At 35.8% G+C, this 18,032-nt stretch overlaps 1 protein-coding gene across 9 annotated transcripts in view; it reads right to left on the reverse strand.

The window, feature by feature from the left end:
- The window catches only part of LOC117406148 (inositol polyphosphate-4-phosphatase type I A), a 67,032-nt gene that overhangs the window by 7,818 nt on the left and 41,182 nt on the right, over positions 1–18,032 (reverse strand). For 2 of the 9 annotated variants that reach the window (XM_034010012.3, XM_059030219.1), the window contains exons 13-23: positions 17,402–17,419; positions 14,739–14,925; positions 13,486–13,704; positions 12,231–12,495; positions 8,772–8,804; positions 8,090–8,262; positions 6,279–6,402; positions 5,512–5,638; positions 4,699–4,839; positions 4,105–4,202; positions 1,832–1,944 (exon numbers count right to left, since the gene is read on the reverse strand). In XM_034010012.3, the coding sequence (XP_033865903.1) occupies positions 1,832–1,944; positions 4,105–4,202; positions 4,699–4,839; positions 5,512–5,638; positions 6,279–6,402; positions 8,090–8,262; positions 8,772–8,804; positions 12,231–12,495; positions 13,486–13,704; positions 14,739–14,925; positions 17,402–17,419 (1,498 nt within the window). The remainder of the gene's footprint in view (positions 1–1,831; positions 1,945–4,104; positions 4,203–4,698; positions 4,840–5,511; positions 5,639–6,278; positions 6,403–8,089; positions 8,263–8,771; positions 8,805–12,230; positions 12,496–13,485; positions 13,705–14,738; positions 14,926–17,401; positions 17,420–18,032) is intronic. The other 7 variants (XM_059030223.1, XM_059030220.1, XM_034010016.3 and 4 more) reach the window with 7 other exon arrangements.

The following is an 18,032-nucleotide window of genomic DNA, read 5'->3' on the forward strand; positions in this document are numbered from 1 at the left end:
TAAATAATTTTTTTTAAGGACTGTTTTTAAATTAATACATTTAAATTTTAGAGAGGGCTAACTTTTCAAAGCACCGTTTAACCAAAGGGAATGTTTTAACAATCCTCAAAAAACAGTCCTGATAAAATAAAACAAAAATGGTCTCTGAGTTACTGGTATGTACAGTAATCCTTTGGCCTGACTCTTGCTGCTTATACTGGGAAGTTGAGTTAAAAGTCTATGCCACCCTGTGACGGGGTGACCCCCCCTTGTGTGTATTTTATTTATGTGATGTTGATGCCTCCAACTCACCGATTCAACCCCATCCCTGCCAACCACATTTTATGAAACCAGCTTTTCACCGGTCTCAAATATATAATAACAGACAGCTCTCGTCTGCCCGCACACAAACACAATAAATACATAAGAACATAAGAAAGTCTACAAACGAGAAGAGGCCATTCGGCCCATCTTGCTTGTTTGGTTATTAGTAGCTTATTGATCCCAGAATCTCATCAAGCAGCTTCTTGAAGGATCCCAGGGCGTCAGCTTCAACAACATTACAGGGGAGTTGGCTCCAGACCCTCACAATTCTCCTATTTTCTGTTCTGAATGCCCCTTTATCTAATCTCCATTTGTGACCCCTGGTCCTTGTTTCTTTTTTCAGGTCGAAAAAGTCCCTTGGGTCGACATTGTCAATACCTTTTAGAATTCTGAATGCTTCAATCAGATCACCATGTAGTCTTCTTTGTTCAAAACTGAATAGATTCAATTCTTTAAGCCTGTCTATATATGACATGCCTTTTAAACCCGGAATAATTCTGGTCGCTCTTCTTTGCTGTCTTTCTAGAGCAGCAATATCCTTTTTGTAGCGAGGTTACCAGAACTGAATACAATATTCTAGATGAGGTCTTACTAATGCATTGTAAAGTTTTAACATTACTTCCCTTGATTTAAATTCAACACATTTCACAATATATCCGAGTATCTTGTTGGCTTTTTTTATAGCTTCCCCACATTGTCTAGATGAAGACATTTCTGAGACAACATAAACTCCTAGGTCTTTTTCATAGATTCCTTCTTCAATTTCTGTATTCAATAATAATTGATAATAATATACTACTAATAACAACAACAACAACACCATCACATAAATAAAATACACACCCCATCACATACCCATGCAGAAACAGGTAACTATTTTTATTTGAGACTGATGTTGCCACTTGTTAGAAAAATCCACCAACACTTGTCAGATTCAAAGTTGCCCCAGTCACATACTGTAGTTTCCATTGGGTTACAAATCGATCAAAAGATATGCACTGCTTTGTAAACTCTGAGTTGCCACTTTACATATGATTCCATGGATACCCACTCTTCCTGGTAGATTTCACAAAACCAAACAGCAGGCTATGTTGCAAAATTACACTGAAAGCTTGGTTTGACAAACTGGCACAAACATCTAGTTTTCAGTCCAGTCGTCTTGGTGCCAAAACTGGGCTCTCAAAACATCGTCTTGTTGTGCACAGCTAACTTTGTATTATGACAAAACACCAAGAAGAGCCTGCGTTTATGAACTTATACATTTGTATTCAATTTTTTATAATGAACAATGAATTACATTCTATATTTAAGACCTTTCTGTGTTATGTCACTAATACCTGAGCTTCATTGGAAACATGCTTGAGTCTCAACTTGACCTTGTTAAGTAAACCAAGTAAGCTAACAGCTGTATTCCAGTGAGCCAGCCAAAGTGACTTGCCAACACTGCAGTGTATGCTAAAGCATTTCCCAAATAAGTTTAATCAAATGCATTAATAATCAACAATCTGCTTGCTCTTTTTTTCTATACCTCCGCTGCTTGCCAGAGGATATCCACATTTTTGTTTTTCCTTGCATGCACATTCTGGCCGAGAAATCTTAATAATTCTGGCAAGCAAGTCTGGCTGCGCGATCGAGGTAGACCTGAAATAAAAAAACAAAAACCTTGTTTAATATTTATTTAAAAAATATTCATTATCACTGTCCTAGCAAAACAGATATTATGGGGGTTTTCTGGTCTGTCAACGTCAGTCAAAGCATGTGCATACAAAATTCCCAAAATCTTAACATGCCCGGTCAGGCATGTAGCTCTAAATTTTACATACCCAACACAAAATTTTACACGCCCAAGTGTGAAACTGAAAAACCCTTTTCTGCTGCTGGTGATTCCAGACGATAGAGGACTTCTGGACTGCATGTCCTGCTGTGTGTCAACAGTATGTCTAGTGCCAACAGTCTCAAACATCAAATGTTTCCACTGCTGCATCCTCTTAGTTGCCATTTTTATTCATCAAATAAGCATACATCCAGTGCTTAATTTGTGCCAGGGCTTGCCGAGGCACAATAAAAACACACTAAGATAACAACTACCTAGCCTAAGTTTAATTAATCGTTTTTGTAATCTACCAGCGGCTTCTGTTGCATACACATCGCTGATAATAGTGCAGACCGTGGGGCAAACCAATGTTCCTGTTGGGTTACGATGAAATGTCTGAAATACTGTTGAGCATCTCCTTTCTCAAACCATAATTCACCTCCATCATGGAGGCCTGTACGGTCAGTAATTGTGAGTTGGCATAATCATCAGAACATGACCAGGAACAGAAGCCCTTTGGTTTTTACTGAAAACGATGCTTGTTTGTGTATGTACAGTAGGATCTGTATATCACATGCTAGAGCAAATTTCTTTTTTTTTCCCCTCCATACATTTTTTGGTTTGTTTTGTTATTTCAGTGATAACTACAGGACACATGAAACGTACAAGGAGATAATAGTTAAGTGGATAAAAAATATAAAAATTTCTCCAAGTAGACTTGATGCATCTTCTATAACTATTATGAGATATTCAATGCTTTGGACTTTTCTTTTTTTAAAGTCAGTTATGTTCTGCTTCCCAACTGTAGCATGTCCTGTTAATCACTAGATAAAATGATTTGTAATCCCAAAGAAAGCGACTAGGAGAGACATATTATATAATATGGGTTAAGTTGTATATTGGGTGTTTTACGCATTGAAAAATATGAATTACGCATGATATTTAAATTGAATGCATCAAGAGTATGAATAGCAATTTTTCTGGTAGCTAGAGAATGGATCATACAAATGCCGGGACACCAATAAGTGCGAGTTTTCAATAAAAATAAATCCACTTACTTGCAATTTGTGTTTGTGACTTGTGAATAAGTAACTTGATTCTTGATCTTCAAGATTTCTCAAAGCTGTCTTAGTCCACCTCAACCAACCTACCAATTTACCTATCTGTCAACCAAATTTTTGGAAGGTAAATCTAAATAATAAACACAATATTCTTTGTTTTGAGAGAGTCGGGATGCTTTATATTGCTACAGCAAGGCAATCAATAAGGAATTCTCGTTTCTTTATTTGCATTAGTGCAGTATCGGTCGGTACCGTTTTTCAACATTTTTTACTTCTTTTTGTTGTTTTCATATTTTTTGGGAGAGTGTCTGTAAACTTGGAAAGGAACAGCACAAGAGACTGAGAGGAAGATTGACAGAAAAAGGCAACTGTCTAGTACAAGTGGGAGGAGACTCAGTGAGAGTCGTCAAGAGTAGCAACTTCTCGGATTAGAACAGCATAAATATTATTAAGGTAGGACTAACTGGCTGTGGAAATGGTTTGTTACTTCACTGCCTGAGACGCTTGTACTTGGGTTAAAGGGAGGGAAGGCAATCCTGATAATAGTTCCAATCTGCCTCGTGAGTGACAGGCAATACATATGTATCTTGTTTTTTTTACTATATTTATTATAGACAACTCAGTCTACTTCAGATTGAATTATTTGGGGTCTGATTCTGTCAACTTTTTAGGATGAAAAAAATCTTAAATTCATCCAGAACTTTAGTTGTGGTAAATTTAGAAATACTGTAAAATAATAAGTCTTTCTTAATTGAAGAATTCCACAATACTTTTGTATTTCTGCACATTTCTTTTAGTATTCTAGAAAACACAATGCAATTTTACTTGAAACAAAAGTTTTATATTACTCTTCAATGACAATTTTAAGACTAGATAAGAGGTTAAGGCCATTTGTAACAATGCAATTATGTGCTGAACTATACTTACAATCTTCAGGCAAAACTTCTTTAAACTGCTCATAATAGGAATTCAGGCGAGCTAAACTTTCCATGTTAATGACTTCTTGTAATGATGTGTCTCCAAACCTATGATAAAAAAATAAATATCATAAAAACAAAAAAACCTTGAAATAATAAGACAGACAGTCACACGTCACACGATGTCATTATAACAGTGTACAGACACGTCAGAAAACATTATCCTACAAACAAATCTTTTTCAGGAATTATTCCCTGCCAACTGCGTGGAATCAGTTTCTTGTTGTGCAGCAAACAAAATGCTATGGTTTTTTTTTTTTACATTTACTGTTTCATTTCTCTCTTTTGTACAGGCATAACATGCATTGAGAGTTGCTGACATCCCAAATCACATATATTAAAAAAAGAGTAAAACCAATGGCATAGACTTCATTTCATTCAAATTATGATATTTATGACTCCATCTCCATAAACCACGAACCATTAAAGCCACTATAGTTCAATTAATTTGATATGGGGGTTGGAAGTAAAGGACTAATACTATAACTAAAAACACAATTCAACCACAATATCACAGACAAAACCCAAAGGAATTTCCACATACCTTTCTGCAAGTGTTTGCTGCTCATTGATTCCCACATTGAAGAGAACAGGCTGTACTCGTAGCAGCATTCCGTTCTGGATCTCTCTGGGCAGTGCATCAAACATTGTGCCGGGCAGAGGGATCCTCACATTAAATCCATCACTAAAACCATTAGCAAATGTTTATTTAAGAAAACCTGTAAAGTCTGACATGTATTCCAGAGTAATAGAGGTAATATAAGGTTAATGAACAACACTAATAATGGAACTTAACTGAAAAAGAATGTATGCCTTAACTCAAAGTCCTCTCTCTATACCCAGAAACTTAAGCCACATGAACTCAATATGACAGTATTAGGCCAGAGGTTAATGTTATGATCACCAGTATAGCATTTGGTGTTTATATAACCCAGCAAATATGAAGTCACCGTCTCAAATGCTGAGGAGTTTCTATAACACTGAACAAAATTAAGTTGGCCTCTCAAATGGTTTATGAGACATTAGCAGTTGAAGCAGTGGTGGAATAACAAGGGGATGCCAAATAATTAAAGTAACAGGTAACATTTCATATAAAAGAAAGAAAGAACATGCACTTGTTGTGCAGTTTTGTTCAACCATGCTTTCCACTTTGAACACTTCAATTTGGGAATTATTTTCCATTGTGTGAATTGCAAATGTGCACAAAAGGCATTTGTAACATATATAAATGGCAACATATTAGTTGATTTCTCCAAATATACTGCAGTTCCACTAGAAATAGAAAATGCCTTTCTTGGTGGAACTTTTCCATATGTAACACCCCTGTACATTAGTAAATCACCATATGGTACTGTACCGATTTCCCGTGATAACTGGCAACATATCCGGAGATGACGCTGAAGTTGCCTGTGTAACCTTGAAGGTCACGTTCCTCAGATCCAGAATTCCTATGCTCATGTCTTCAAGCATTGACAGCTCTTCTCCTGAACACAAACATATATAAATAATATTTTTACATGTAGTATTCAGCCATTTATATTGGTATTTGTGGGCAATTTCCTAGTGTGTACCCTATTGTAACAATCTGAAGAATGAAGACATATTACTGGAGTACAGTAGACAGCAGTTTTACACAAAGATCTAGCCTGTTTATGTTTGTTTTTGTTGTGGGTACTTAAAGGGACAATATTCATGACATTTGATTTGCTGAAAGTGTTGAAAGCAGCACTTCTGAAACCCTGGTAAACATTTGCATGTATGGGGTCAGTAAAAACTATATGGAAGTGTTTTGTAAATAAAAAAAGGTACAATGAGAAACATGCTGTATGTTTTGTTTTCAAACATGTATTGTCTCTACGATATAGAATCTATAAAGTCACAAGATTTTAATATGGCAGCCATATTGTACAACAGCATAAGTGAATGAACAGTTTGGCCAAAGTGTTGTAGAAACACATTAGTAACGCTACAAAACTAACAAGAAACAACTTCAGGTTTCATTTCCAGATTTACTTTACTTTCATAAAAAGCCTGCAACATGCACCATGGAGTAAAATAACATAATACGCAGGGATCCTTTTCTCAAAGCTTACATAATATTAGTATTTTATGTTTTTCTTTTACCATATGTACTAAGAAGACTTTCAAACTGTGCCAACAGGCCAATGGTGTAGAGTTGACGCAGGAATCCATCATCATGAAGGCAGTTCCTCAACTTGATTATAAATCCACAAATCAGGGCTGTCAGCTGGGATGTAAAAAAAAGTACATTAATGAATTATGAATTATGCTGAACTGTCAAGTGCTATACCAGCTCGGTACAGTTCTGGATATGAGGCTCTGATGCAGCTTTCTACAGAAAGCAGATAAGTTGCAATGCCTGGTATTCATTTGTTATAATTCCACCAACACAAGGCAAACAGAGACCACAGAAAAGGTGCAGGGTCTGCTTTGAAAAAACGATTTGAAAATGTGCAGTGGTTGCAATGGCAATCCCTGCTGCATCAAAGCCTTCAATGACTGGCACAGAGTGAATCGCCAAGCTACAAAAACGATCACATAATATGTGTTTAAACTAATGTTTATTAAACCAAATCTCAGGTGTTTTTGTTCATAAAGATTACATATGTATGTTTAACCGTTTACAAAGAAATATGTTTTCTTTTATTTTTATATATATTTTTGTGGATTATTATTTACATACTTTATTTTTAAAAATATGTGAATATTTCTGTGCTACAGTATATGAAACGCTTATTTTACTGTTCATACATTTTGCAAAATTATATATATATATATACACACACACACACACACAGTTTGTTTTTATAATTCATGCAAAAAATGTCAACAAAAATAGTGTCGTTTTGCTTTATTGAACATGAGTACCGTATCTAGTACACATGAGCCCAAAGGGTTAATACAAATGTTATATGTTACTGGTTTATGTTCTATTTTCCATATATTAGTATTTTATAACAATTCCAGGGGTAAAAATACCAATTAAAATTTGTCCAAAAATCTGGTACCTGGTATGCACATTCATTTCTACATCTGGAGTTGAAGGGGTTAAGGACACTTACTTTCATCAATACGATACTGTATGAATTTCCTATTGTGTTTTCTTAGTAAAACATCAATAATGATCATATGAAGCATTTCATAAATAGGCATTCAGTTTGCAGTCAGCATTGATTCACAGGAACTGAGAAGGGAATTTAGGTCTGTTGGTATCATTCTGGCCTGGGCTGAAGCACATTGTTTTGATAATTACAGGAAAACTCACAGGGGTGAATTGAAATGCTGTTCATGAAAATAGTTCCTTTTGTGTACCAAGGTGTGACAGGATGGTCGAGTGGTGACATCACAACCAGGAAGTACACATACAGGCAAGGTACTACGGGTGAGTCTCAAATGCACTCTTTATTTAATTATAAATAACAAACAAAACAAACAAAACACATTAACAAAATAACAGGCACAAGGGCCAAAACAAAAGGTCTACACAAAACTCACAAACATAAACACACATGGACGAACAGCACAGCACAGAATACGAAACACACATACCTTCTCTCCAGCACCAACATTAACTCCAAAACACTAATCCGCTCTAACACCTGTGATCACCTTATTTATACACCTGTGGCTGGAGCTGTAATTAATTAATTATTTAATTACTTATTCAATTCACGGCTTCAGCCACATTGCCACGTGTTTTTGAAGGGAGGATTTTATCTCCCTCCCTGCCACCCAATATTCCACACCCCCAGTGTTTCTGCAGGGCTTTTGCCCTGCCACACAGGGCTAAGAAGCCCTGTTGCTGTTCACCTAAAATGAATGTGGATGCCCAGTGTTGTCAATACTCTCAATAGTATTACAGTACATTCATCACTAATAATTAAGTACAGTATATAATTAAACACTGTACTTACTGTCTGACAAAAGACAACATCCCTCCGGTACTGAAGACTCAGGTCCATAGCTATTGTTGGGGCAGTGTCTTGCATTAGCAGGAATACCATAGCTTTTTTAGCTTTATCACTCATCATAGCTACACAGTCTGTGAGAGTCGTTAGCAATGGATAAAGGGCCTCGCTCCATTCTCCTGGGGAAACAGGGTCAGTTCTATTAAAGGTACTGTATAATTTATATGTGATCCCTTTAAAAAATGTAATATTAGTTATGCCAATAAAAAAAACCAACTACTTTATAAGCCACACTCGCTCCCTTAGAAAATCTGTTTAATGCAGCATTGCAGAAAAAAACACTCAGTGGCCTTGTCAATATGTTGATTGCTACTTACATATAAAACAATATATAAATAACTGTATTACCACTGTCCTATTTCAAAGAACTTACCTTTTATATAAATCTGTACTTCAATTTTTAAAATTTGCTTTTGTCTATGTTGAAATAATACCAATTTTATGGTTTGGATGAGGGTAGCAGTAAATGATATGACCTTGAAAACTACTGACGTTCAGAAAAGAAACAGATCTTGCTTGTCGGATAAAATTAGCAGAAGCTCTGCATTGCATCATGGCTGCAGTGGAAAGGTAACTGCACATTATGTCATGTTTCCAAGCAGAGGCAGTGAATGGAAAACGCACATACCTGGAGCAGCCTCCTCAGCAGGGGTGTTGCAATCTAAACAAAAATGGAGGTGCAACATGCATGGTTAGGAAGCAGCATAGTCAATAAAAGCAACTTTAAAAAGCTGGCTGTATTTACACTGCAATTAAATTAGGCTTAAATAATACAGTCAGCACGGGGTAAGCAAACAGCTGGCTTTTTTAAACAGGAGCACAAAGTCTTTTTCTATGGAATTTTTGTTTTTAAATGCAGGCTGTTCTACTGAAAAAGCGTCAGCAAAGTGGCATGTTAGATATTGAGGTTACACCCAGAAATGTATAAACATAGAGAATCTGTACTGCTGTAATGGGTCTGGTTTAATGAAAAATAATAAATTATAAAAAAAAATGATATTATGTTTTGCTTTTTGTTTTCAAAAATGTACTTTATGGGGAAAATACCAAGTCCTGGGTGTAACTCTGAGATGGATGGCCTTTTAGTGTAGAATGCTACAGACAGTAAATAAGCAGCGACACAAAAGCTCTGGTAGGGTTTCCAATCCATTATGATGTTGATTTCAAAAACTTCTACAATGTGTGACGTTTTCTCGATTCTAGTGAAATCATTCTTCAGACTGTAAATATGCCAGTTATATTAACTTTGACATACAAAAAAAACAAAAACAAAACATAGCCCACACCAGACTGACAGCTGGCTTCAGTGTTAGCTCAGTAATGAAGTCCAATATTAATGCTAACCAAGGTCTGTGAAACCAGCCGTCTTTTTTAACTAGTTACTTTTAATTTTACACAACTACATATATTGTTATTTAAATGGCTATTAAAGGAAAAGGTATACATGACAAGAATGCAGGCTATTATGAACATGATAAATACACTGGCTATGACTAGATTCCTTCACTTACGAAGTGTAGAAAAAAACAAGTTGTTATAATGACATATTGTTGCTGTGCATATAAAAATGCAGGTATAAATAAAGGTAGCCTATTAATAGTGTTTTCTGACACAGTAATAATAATAATAATAATAATAATAATAATAATAATAAGAATAATAATAATAATAATAAGAAGAAGAATAATAATAAGAAGAATAATAATACATTTCACAATGTGCATTTATATAGGTGGCTTCTGAATTGGTAAGACAATTACAAATGTGCAAAGAAACATACTATTTTACTGAATTTAATGTTCCTAACTGAAAACTATTTATATGGTTGGCCTTATAATCATACAATCCTTTTTTGTCATCCAATAAACCTGTAATCCAAAACAGTATTCACAGTAAAACGAGGAACATCAAACGGTTAATCCTAAATCAACAACTGCAGCCTAACGATTACTTTAAAACAATTTGACAAACAAAAAGGAGCAGTTAGACTTTAAACAACCTACAATATGCAATCCTGTCTTTGTGTTTGAACAGTGACGGACATACTGCAAATATTTCATCATTTTACTTTCATCACTACAGTATGTTTATGACTACTAGTGTACACATGGCATTCGAGAATGTACTGTACAAATGTGACATGCAGAGAGGTCCCTCCATATATTGTAGTACCAAAAAGAAGTGCAATACATTTAGACAAAATTTGCATTGAGAAGTCGTCAATGTATTTTCCTAATATCCCAATATTCTGATAATTTCTGATAAAGAATTATGTAACCATTTTTTTTTTTTTTTTTTTGAAAAATTTAGTCGTCGCCAATTATTAATGTAAATAATACAATAATAAATAAAACATAGATTTTAAAGTCTTACACATTACATGTTTAAAGTTCTAATCTGGCATGAAAAGTGCCAAGCAAATTAAGACACTAAATAAAATAAAGCTTACTGAAATGAAAACAGTCTAATATTACATAGGGATGTAAAAAAAAGACACCCAGAGCACTTGGTAAACCATGCAACCATGCTATGCAATGCTAGTATTTTTTCAATCCATTTAATATGTATTTGTTTGCCTAAATATAACCGAGCAGCAGGTTTTTAAAGATATAAAACCCATTTATAAAAAGGATATATACTAAACATGGTCTGTGTATGGGCTATACATGTTTAAATATATGGTTTAATTATACATATGGCTAATGTTTATATAATTTATTTATTTATTTACATTTTTATAGCGCCTTTTACAGATTTAAACAAAATGGTACAATCAAGAAAAATGGGTGAAGAAAGAATGTAAGTTATTGGACTAGGGTGGGGAAGGTACAAATTAATTGCTAATATGAAAGCAGAGGGCCAGAGGACAGGTCAGGATCAGGCAAGCAGGGTCATAACAGGAGGTCAGGGGCCAGCAGTATAAGTAGGATGGGCTAGGGAGAAGAGATGCATTTTGAGGGAGGAGCGCAAACTATGCAGTGTGGGTGACTGTTTTATGATACGTGGGAGTCTATTCCAATGAAGGGGATCAAGAAGGGAAAAGGAACGGAAACGGGATTGGGCACAGGGCGAGGGAGGGACAGAGTTTTTTGTTCAAATATTTATTTTATTTCTGTTTCAATAAAAACGGCGCCGCAGTGTGCTTTTCACCCGAGTACCTGCCTGTGTGGTCTCTGTCAGCTGTCTGGTCTGGGAACATCCCTGTCACACTCCCATATGTTGTCTTTCAAACTTGTATCTTTACAATTGCGATGAGCTTTGTCATAAAGCTCTAGGTGTTTTATTTTTTTCCTCCGTCTGGACAGTGCTTCACTCTGCAGGACCACGTGCATTGAAGCTGTTCTCGGATTGGTTAATTCCCTAGTTCCCACACTGCAAAAAATAGGATTCAATCCTATTTATCTCGAATCGCTCCAGTGTCGCCCTGGTGTTACCCCTGTCACCTGTCACCTGTTATGTAGGCTGTGGTGTGAAAGACACTTATCAAAGCATAGGTTCTATTCATTTTGTCATATCGCTGCATAGTTTTGGTGGTTGCATTGTGTCTGGTGTGTAGAGGCCTTTACGCATAAAATACAGACATAGCCCACATTAATGCATTTTTAAACAGTATATTGAAAATAAATGTTATTCTGTACAGAAGAAAAGGTTTGACTTAGTAGCATATGGTTTGATTGAGCATAAAATAGGGAAATAACACAAAACATAAAGCAGCACTGCAATGTTTTGATATAATCTACCCTTCTAATACTTTTAAGGATATTAAACACACCAAGGGTTTGAAAGTAAGAAGGGTTTGGTGTAACAATGTGCTATCCCTCATTTGGCCTACAGATTAGTTGAAGTAACATATTCCAACCCATTTAGCTACACCCTGCATTTGCCAGTATTCTAGATTAAGCACTGTGGTGTGTGTGTGTGTGTGTGTGTGTGTGTGTGTGTGTGTGTGTGTGTGTGTGTGTCATTGTCCTGAACTCTCCATAACTCCTGCAACTCTGCCCAATCTTAACTCAAAATAAGGTCAGGGTTAGTACATCGTTCACCGCCCCTTTCAATTGTAAAAAATAAAAGATTCACCCATACGCACTTTTGTGTGTGTGAAAATGGCATATAGATGACACTGGGGATGATGAGGATGATGGTGATGTTGATGATGAGCTAGTGTCACCTCTGTAGTCTGGATTGATCCAGTACGCACGCCTCTCCAGGTTACCTTTCTTGCTGGTGCAGGTTAGATCGCACTGGAACACGTCCTCAAGGCTGTCACTTTGCAGACGCTCCTTCTGAAGCAGTTTGTCAACACGCTGGATAATGCATTCCAGGCTTTTGTCGACATTCAGCCAAACTTTTTCCTATAGAAGCAAGCAAAAAATATGGCTGTAAACACTAAATACTAAATACTATTTAAGTTTTTTTTTTTTATAAAAGTGTTTAATATGCATGCTTTAATGCAATCGAAATGTGTCCTTTTGTGTTAAAGAGAGATGTTGGGCCCCATTACAAAACCTGGAAGGAGGACTGTTTTTTTTAAAGCCCATTTTGGTTAGTCAAATCAAGTTTGCAGATACAACCATGTTTTATAGAGAGTAAGAACTTTATTAAAAGCACTGTTTAATCTCAGAGAAATCAGCTATAACTTTAAAACGTTAAATCCACATTCACTGGTACATTAGTAGGAACATTTTTCTGTTTGACTTGGTCTCTTTTAATCTAACATCCCTTGGTAAAAAAAAAACAAAAAGTTATGGAGAGTTCAGGACAAAAGCAGTGAGTTACCATGCTTTCCTATATGAACTGTTGCTTTCCGAAGCAAAGTTAAGGGTGGAATTAGTAAATACACAGAAGCCCTTTTCTGTATTTTTTGACAATATTCTAGTAAACTTCCAGACATAGGAAGACACTTGAGGAAAGAGTTTTTTTTTATAGAATCCACCCAATAGTTCTGTCCATCATTTAAAAAAGATATTAATCAAATATGTGCCTTTCCTCATCATTGTTCTGTTCAGTTCTGAAAGTATAACACTACAGAGCAGTCCTCTCCTCCACGTTGACCTGCAAGTATCAAAATCCCCAAACTGCTGGAAAGACTATATTGGTTGTTCTGTATTTAACTTTGTGTCATTCAAAATGACTTGCATATCTGGAAAGGGACTCTCTCCCCAAAGAATGCATGGGTGAATAAGAGATGCAGACCAAAATAGAAGAGAGGGCTGTTGAAGTGTTGCACCTTCAAAGACTTTTTTTAAAAGAAGAAAAACAATGATAAGGTAAAGTTGAAAAGGATTTTTTACAGGATACGTGGATTCGACATCATCACGGAAATGATGTGGTGCAGGACCTACCCACTCCTCTTCGTGCCAACTGATGTGCAGTGATGACCGGCTATTTCTGCCAGTCCACCTCGCCACCAGGGTGTCCTGATCATTCCTGAGCATCACTTGGTCTGCGTCCCCAGCTGTGGGGGAGGTTTTAGAGGCAATGTACTCAGGTCGAGCAGCATTCAGCGCCTGGATTGCGTTTGCCAGTAATTTACAGTCACACACAGTCACCAGCTGTCTAGTCTGCAAATGATAAATAACGTTGCTTGTTTAGTAATGGGCAAATCAACAAACTAACATTTAACTGTAAGCATTTCTGCTGTGCCCTTTTGTGTTTTTTTTTTTTTAATGTTGAAACTAATCTGTGGTGTTTTTAGTTGCTTTCCCCTCATTATTTATCTGTTTATTTTTGGGGACTGAATGATGAATTGGGATTGGCACTTTATTTCCTGATTGTGGTGAAAAACAGTTTCCATGGTGACCAACAGAATCTCTTTTCTAGCTCAAGCCAGAATATTTGATTGTAAACATCCAAATAAGGAGGTTTACTGTAAATGCCACACAAAGGGTATTGTGGGGCTAGGTTGGATTCGTTTTACAAGTGTTTTATTTACTTCAGAGGCAAAAGACATGCATGAACCCATAATTCACTTGCTACTTAATCTTTAATTGAACAAAGGTTACTGTCTTTCTGTGACTAAATTACAGAAGAAATGCAGTTAAATGACGAAAACTGAAGTGCAGTTACATTTTCAAGGATGACAAAAAAAAGAATTTCGGTGTGAGCATGAATCAAATGAACTTAATCAATTCATAATATTTTCTACTATTGGTATCACAGATACTTAATGTGAATTACATGATATACTGTAGACTGTTAGAGGAAACTAGTAGGCATACATTTACAGATCCCTATGTATTTCACTCCTGCCACACCCTCTCACTCTAGTTCAAGGTCACTTGTTTTACCAGAACCTACCACTCTGGTTCTCCTTTTGAGTAACTAATGTCTGCTTTTCCAGTTGAAGTAAAATGCAGGGATGCAGCATAGAAATATCTCAAAGGAGTAGCAGTACATTTAAGGCAATGATAGGAATACATATTAGGTACGATTTACTGGAATAATTTTGTTAATCCTATGTACTTATTTCATTTTTATAGGCAGAATGAATTATTTCTACTGTTGGCTGATCAATTGTAATAAGTGTTCAAGATTTGTAATTGTTTACTGGTACAGTCTTTACATTCATAAGGCCCATTGCTGCAGCTCTGCGTACCTTATCTGCTAAGATGGCAAGTGTTCTTTCCAGGCCATTTGAGGAGCGGTCCTTGGCTGCCCTTGAGAGTCTCTCAGCATAGTAACTGACCTGGGTCTTCAGAGTATTGATGTGTGCTATGATCTCCTTTGCTCTCATAATGTCCTGTGGTATGTAAACTATGGACTGCGAGCTGGACATGGAACTGCTGCAGATTAGATATGGAATGTAAGTATCTTACATGGCATCATCCAGAATTGTAACCACTCAATGCACTAGATAGAATACAAAGCCTTTTAGGTGGGTAGGCAGTGGGAAAACACAATTAAAAATAATTTAGTATTAGGAAAAACATATTCAAAAGAACTGCCTTTTACAGGGTTATCCTGAGGTAATGCACAATAGTTCTCTTTTGAGCTGGAGTTCAATGCAGTCTTTTACATAAGGGGGATGAAAGTCAGAGGGACCTTTCTTTATTAAGTTTTTGTTTTAGTACTACTACAGTACTAAGGACCACCAAAACTGTATATAAATTAGAATAAAAAATTAAGGTCCTTATATACAATATAAAAAACAATATACATTTTTTTTAGTGCTCATTAATGCATGCCCATTCAAGATTGATGCAATTGTTAGTGCCATAACAATGTATTAGCCTTAATTTTAAGGAATGAATTTAACAAAGCTCATTGATATGACTAACAAGTACTTGCTACAGTAGGTGGAAGCTATGACACATCATGTTTGAGCTTATTACATGGTGCAAGTTTAGATGCTATTTTAGCTATAGCGGCTGGTCCTCTGAAGTGCACCATGCAGCTGGCTCTTGTTATAGTGATACAGTCCCTCGGGATTGCAGGCCAGCAGTTGATGCAGCTGCATGCTCTGTATCCCAGAAATAGCTTTCCGTTTTGAAGTTTTGATCAGATTACAAGCAAAAGATTTTCATTTTAGATGTACTGCATTTCCAGTTTAATTTGTTAAAAAAAAAAGGAGAGGAGGGGCTCCCAAGTGGCTCTTCTGGTAAAGGCACTCTGCCTGGAGTGCAGCATTCGCGCTTTAGGTCGGCTGGGGAGTCCTTGGCTCACCGCACACCAGCGACCCCTGTGGCTGGCCGGACGCATACAATTTAGAACTGCGAGGTCCTCTGACGCGTTAAGTTCTGGGATGGCTGCACGGTGGGCTTGCAGAGCAAAATAAAGTGGATGGCTGGCGGCATGTGTGTGCTCGTCTTCGTCTCTCCCGAGTTAGCAGCAGTGAGCCAGGTTGAATAATAATTACACATTCAAAAATTGGGAGAAAATTGGAAATTAATAAAAATAATTATTGAAAAAAAAGGAGGAGGAAAGACATAGAAAATGTATTTATTTTTTAAACTTTCTAAATTAGGGGTTCGGATTTTAGGGTTTACCTGTGAAGCTTGATTTCTGGACAGTAGTTCTAAAATAAGGGATAAACTATATTTTGTTGTCAATTTGTTTGTTTGATTGAGTAGATTGGACATTTTCTCAACTAATGATCAGGATTCTTAATTTAAAATAAATAAATAAAGCCATTCATTTAACACTAGAACGAACAAGGCGGTCATTTTGACCGTTTTTGGGCAACAAAGACGGACAGTGCGGTAAGTGCACATGATATTTTGAAAAGGGCAGTATATGTGTGATTTGTGCCAGCACTTAATTGTAAACAATTGTAAATGAAGCCCATTCTGTTCAAATGTTTTTTATTTATTAATGTCATTTTGATTATAGTATGTCTGTATATAAACGCATAGCTTCGGTTTCGGTTTGTTATGTAGGCAATATAAACCCATTTATTTAAACAAAAATAATTATATTTATTTACATTGTTTCAGTTGTACAGTTTTTTATGTACATTGATATACCTATATATACAAAAATGTATTTTCAAATATTTGTTTATTTAATTTTTTACCATTTTTTCGAGGATTCTAAATAAGGATGCACATTATTTAGAATGTTTCGGTTATGTAGATGCTTTATATGACGTTCCTGAATAAAACTACAACTCATATTCAATTGTTTGTCCTTTCATTATAATATTTGTGTTGTTTCTAACATGCCAGTCAAATTGACTGGTCATGGCTGTTCTAGGTATGCCTATAAACGCGGTCTTTCTAGTGTTAAGGGCTGGTTTAAAAGATCCAGATTATCACTACTCTTGGACGAATGTTACTTTAGGAAAGGAAGTCCATGATTAGAGTTAGTAGGGGTCTGTGAAACCACCTCTTAAAAGGTACAGTATTAAAAAGGTTTGCTAATTAAATAATTCCACCTTACCTGCCATACACTTCCATTCACTATGTAGGACGTCATTTTATCTGGAACTGCACTCAGTTAAATACATCTCTCAGTTAACATGCCATATTTCCAGGTTCACCTTTTAACCCCAAATAAGTGAAAAGCAAACCCAGAAATCAGAAACCCAGTTAGAAAGCCATACACAGTCTAAAGAAAGCTCATGTTGTGGACAAGCAGAACCATGTGAGAAAGGTAACTGGTAAGACAGTCAAGTTACAGCTTTGAACACGGGCATACATGAAAAGGTTGCTTTTGATTGGCATGAACATGTTTTCTTTTTTTCATGCAGATTCACATTGACAGGGTAAATGAATGAGAACAAATTTAAAGGAAAAAATATGTGAAAAGCTAGGAACTCACCAACCCTCCTCATAAACGCTGATTAAAAAACAAAGAAGCAATTAAAATGCAATCAAATCATAAATTGTAATAGAAAGAATGCTGCTGTTTAAGCAACATTACAAAATGTACAAGCAAGGCCAAGCAATTTCAAAGCACAAAAGCAATAAATAATTTTGCAAAAAAAAAAGAAAAAAAAAAGTCATCATTTATGTGTCTTATGTCTACCTGAATTGTTAATAAATGTATGTTACCAAATTCAAACATTTTATTGTTGAAAACAATGCTTGTTCATATTGAAAATGTCTAAGTTTATGAAGAAGTGACCTTACTAAGTGACCATACTAAATAATAAATACTTTATCATGTGAACTTTTGAGACTTCTATAGATATGACCAAAAGTTTTGCATCACCGTAGAATGAACTAATTTAGCGATATCATTTTGTAGTTTCTTTGATTACAAGATAAAGTTAAATAAAATATCTAAATTATGTTCACATATTATTATTATTTGTATTTAATGAATGTCTCAATCATAAAATTCTAGGTGATGCACAACTTTTGGCCATAGCTGCACAGTCCAAAGCTTTTAGTAGGAGACGGCTAGTTTTACATCCAAAGATCTTTTGGCATTCAGTAATATTTTAATC

The sequence above is a fragment of the Acipenser ruthenus genome, chromosome 9 (assembly GCF_902713425.1).
Source record: "Acipenser ruthenus chromosome 9, fAciRut3.2 maternal haplotype, whole genome shotgun sequence".
Classification (NCBI taxonomy): Eukaryota; Metazoa; Chordata; class Actinopteri; order Acipenseriformes; family Acipenseridae; genus Acipenser; species Acipenser ruthenus.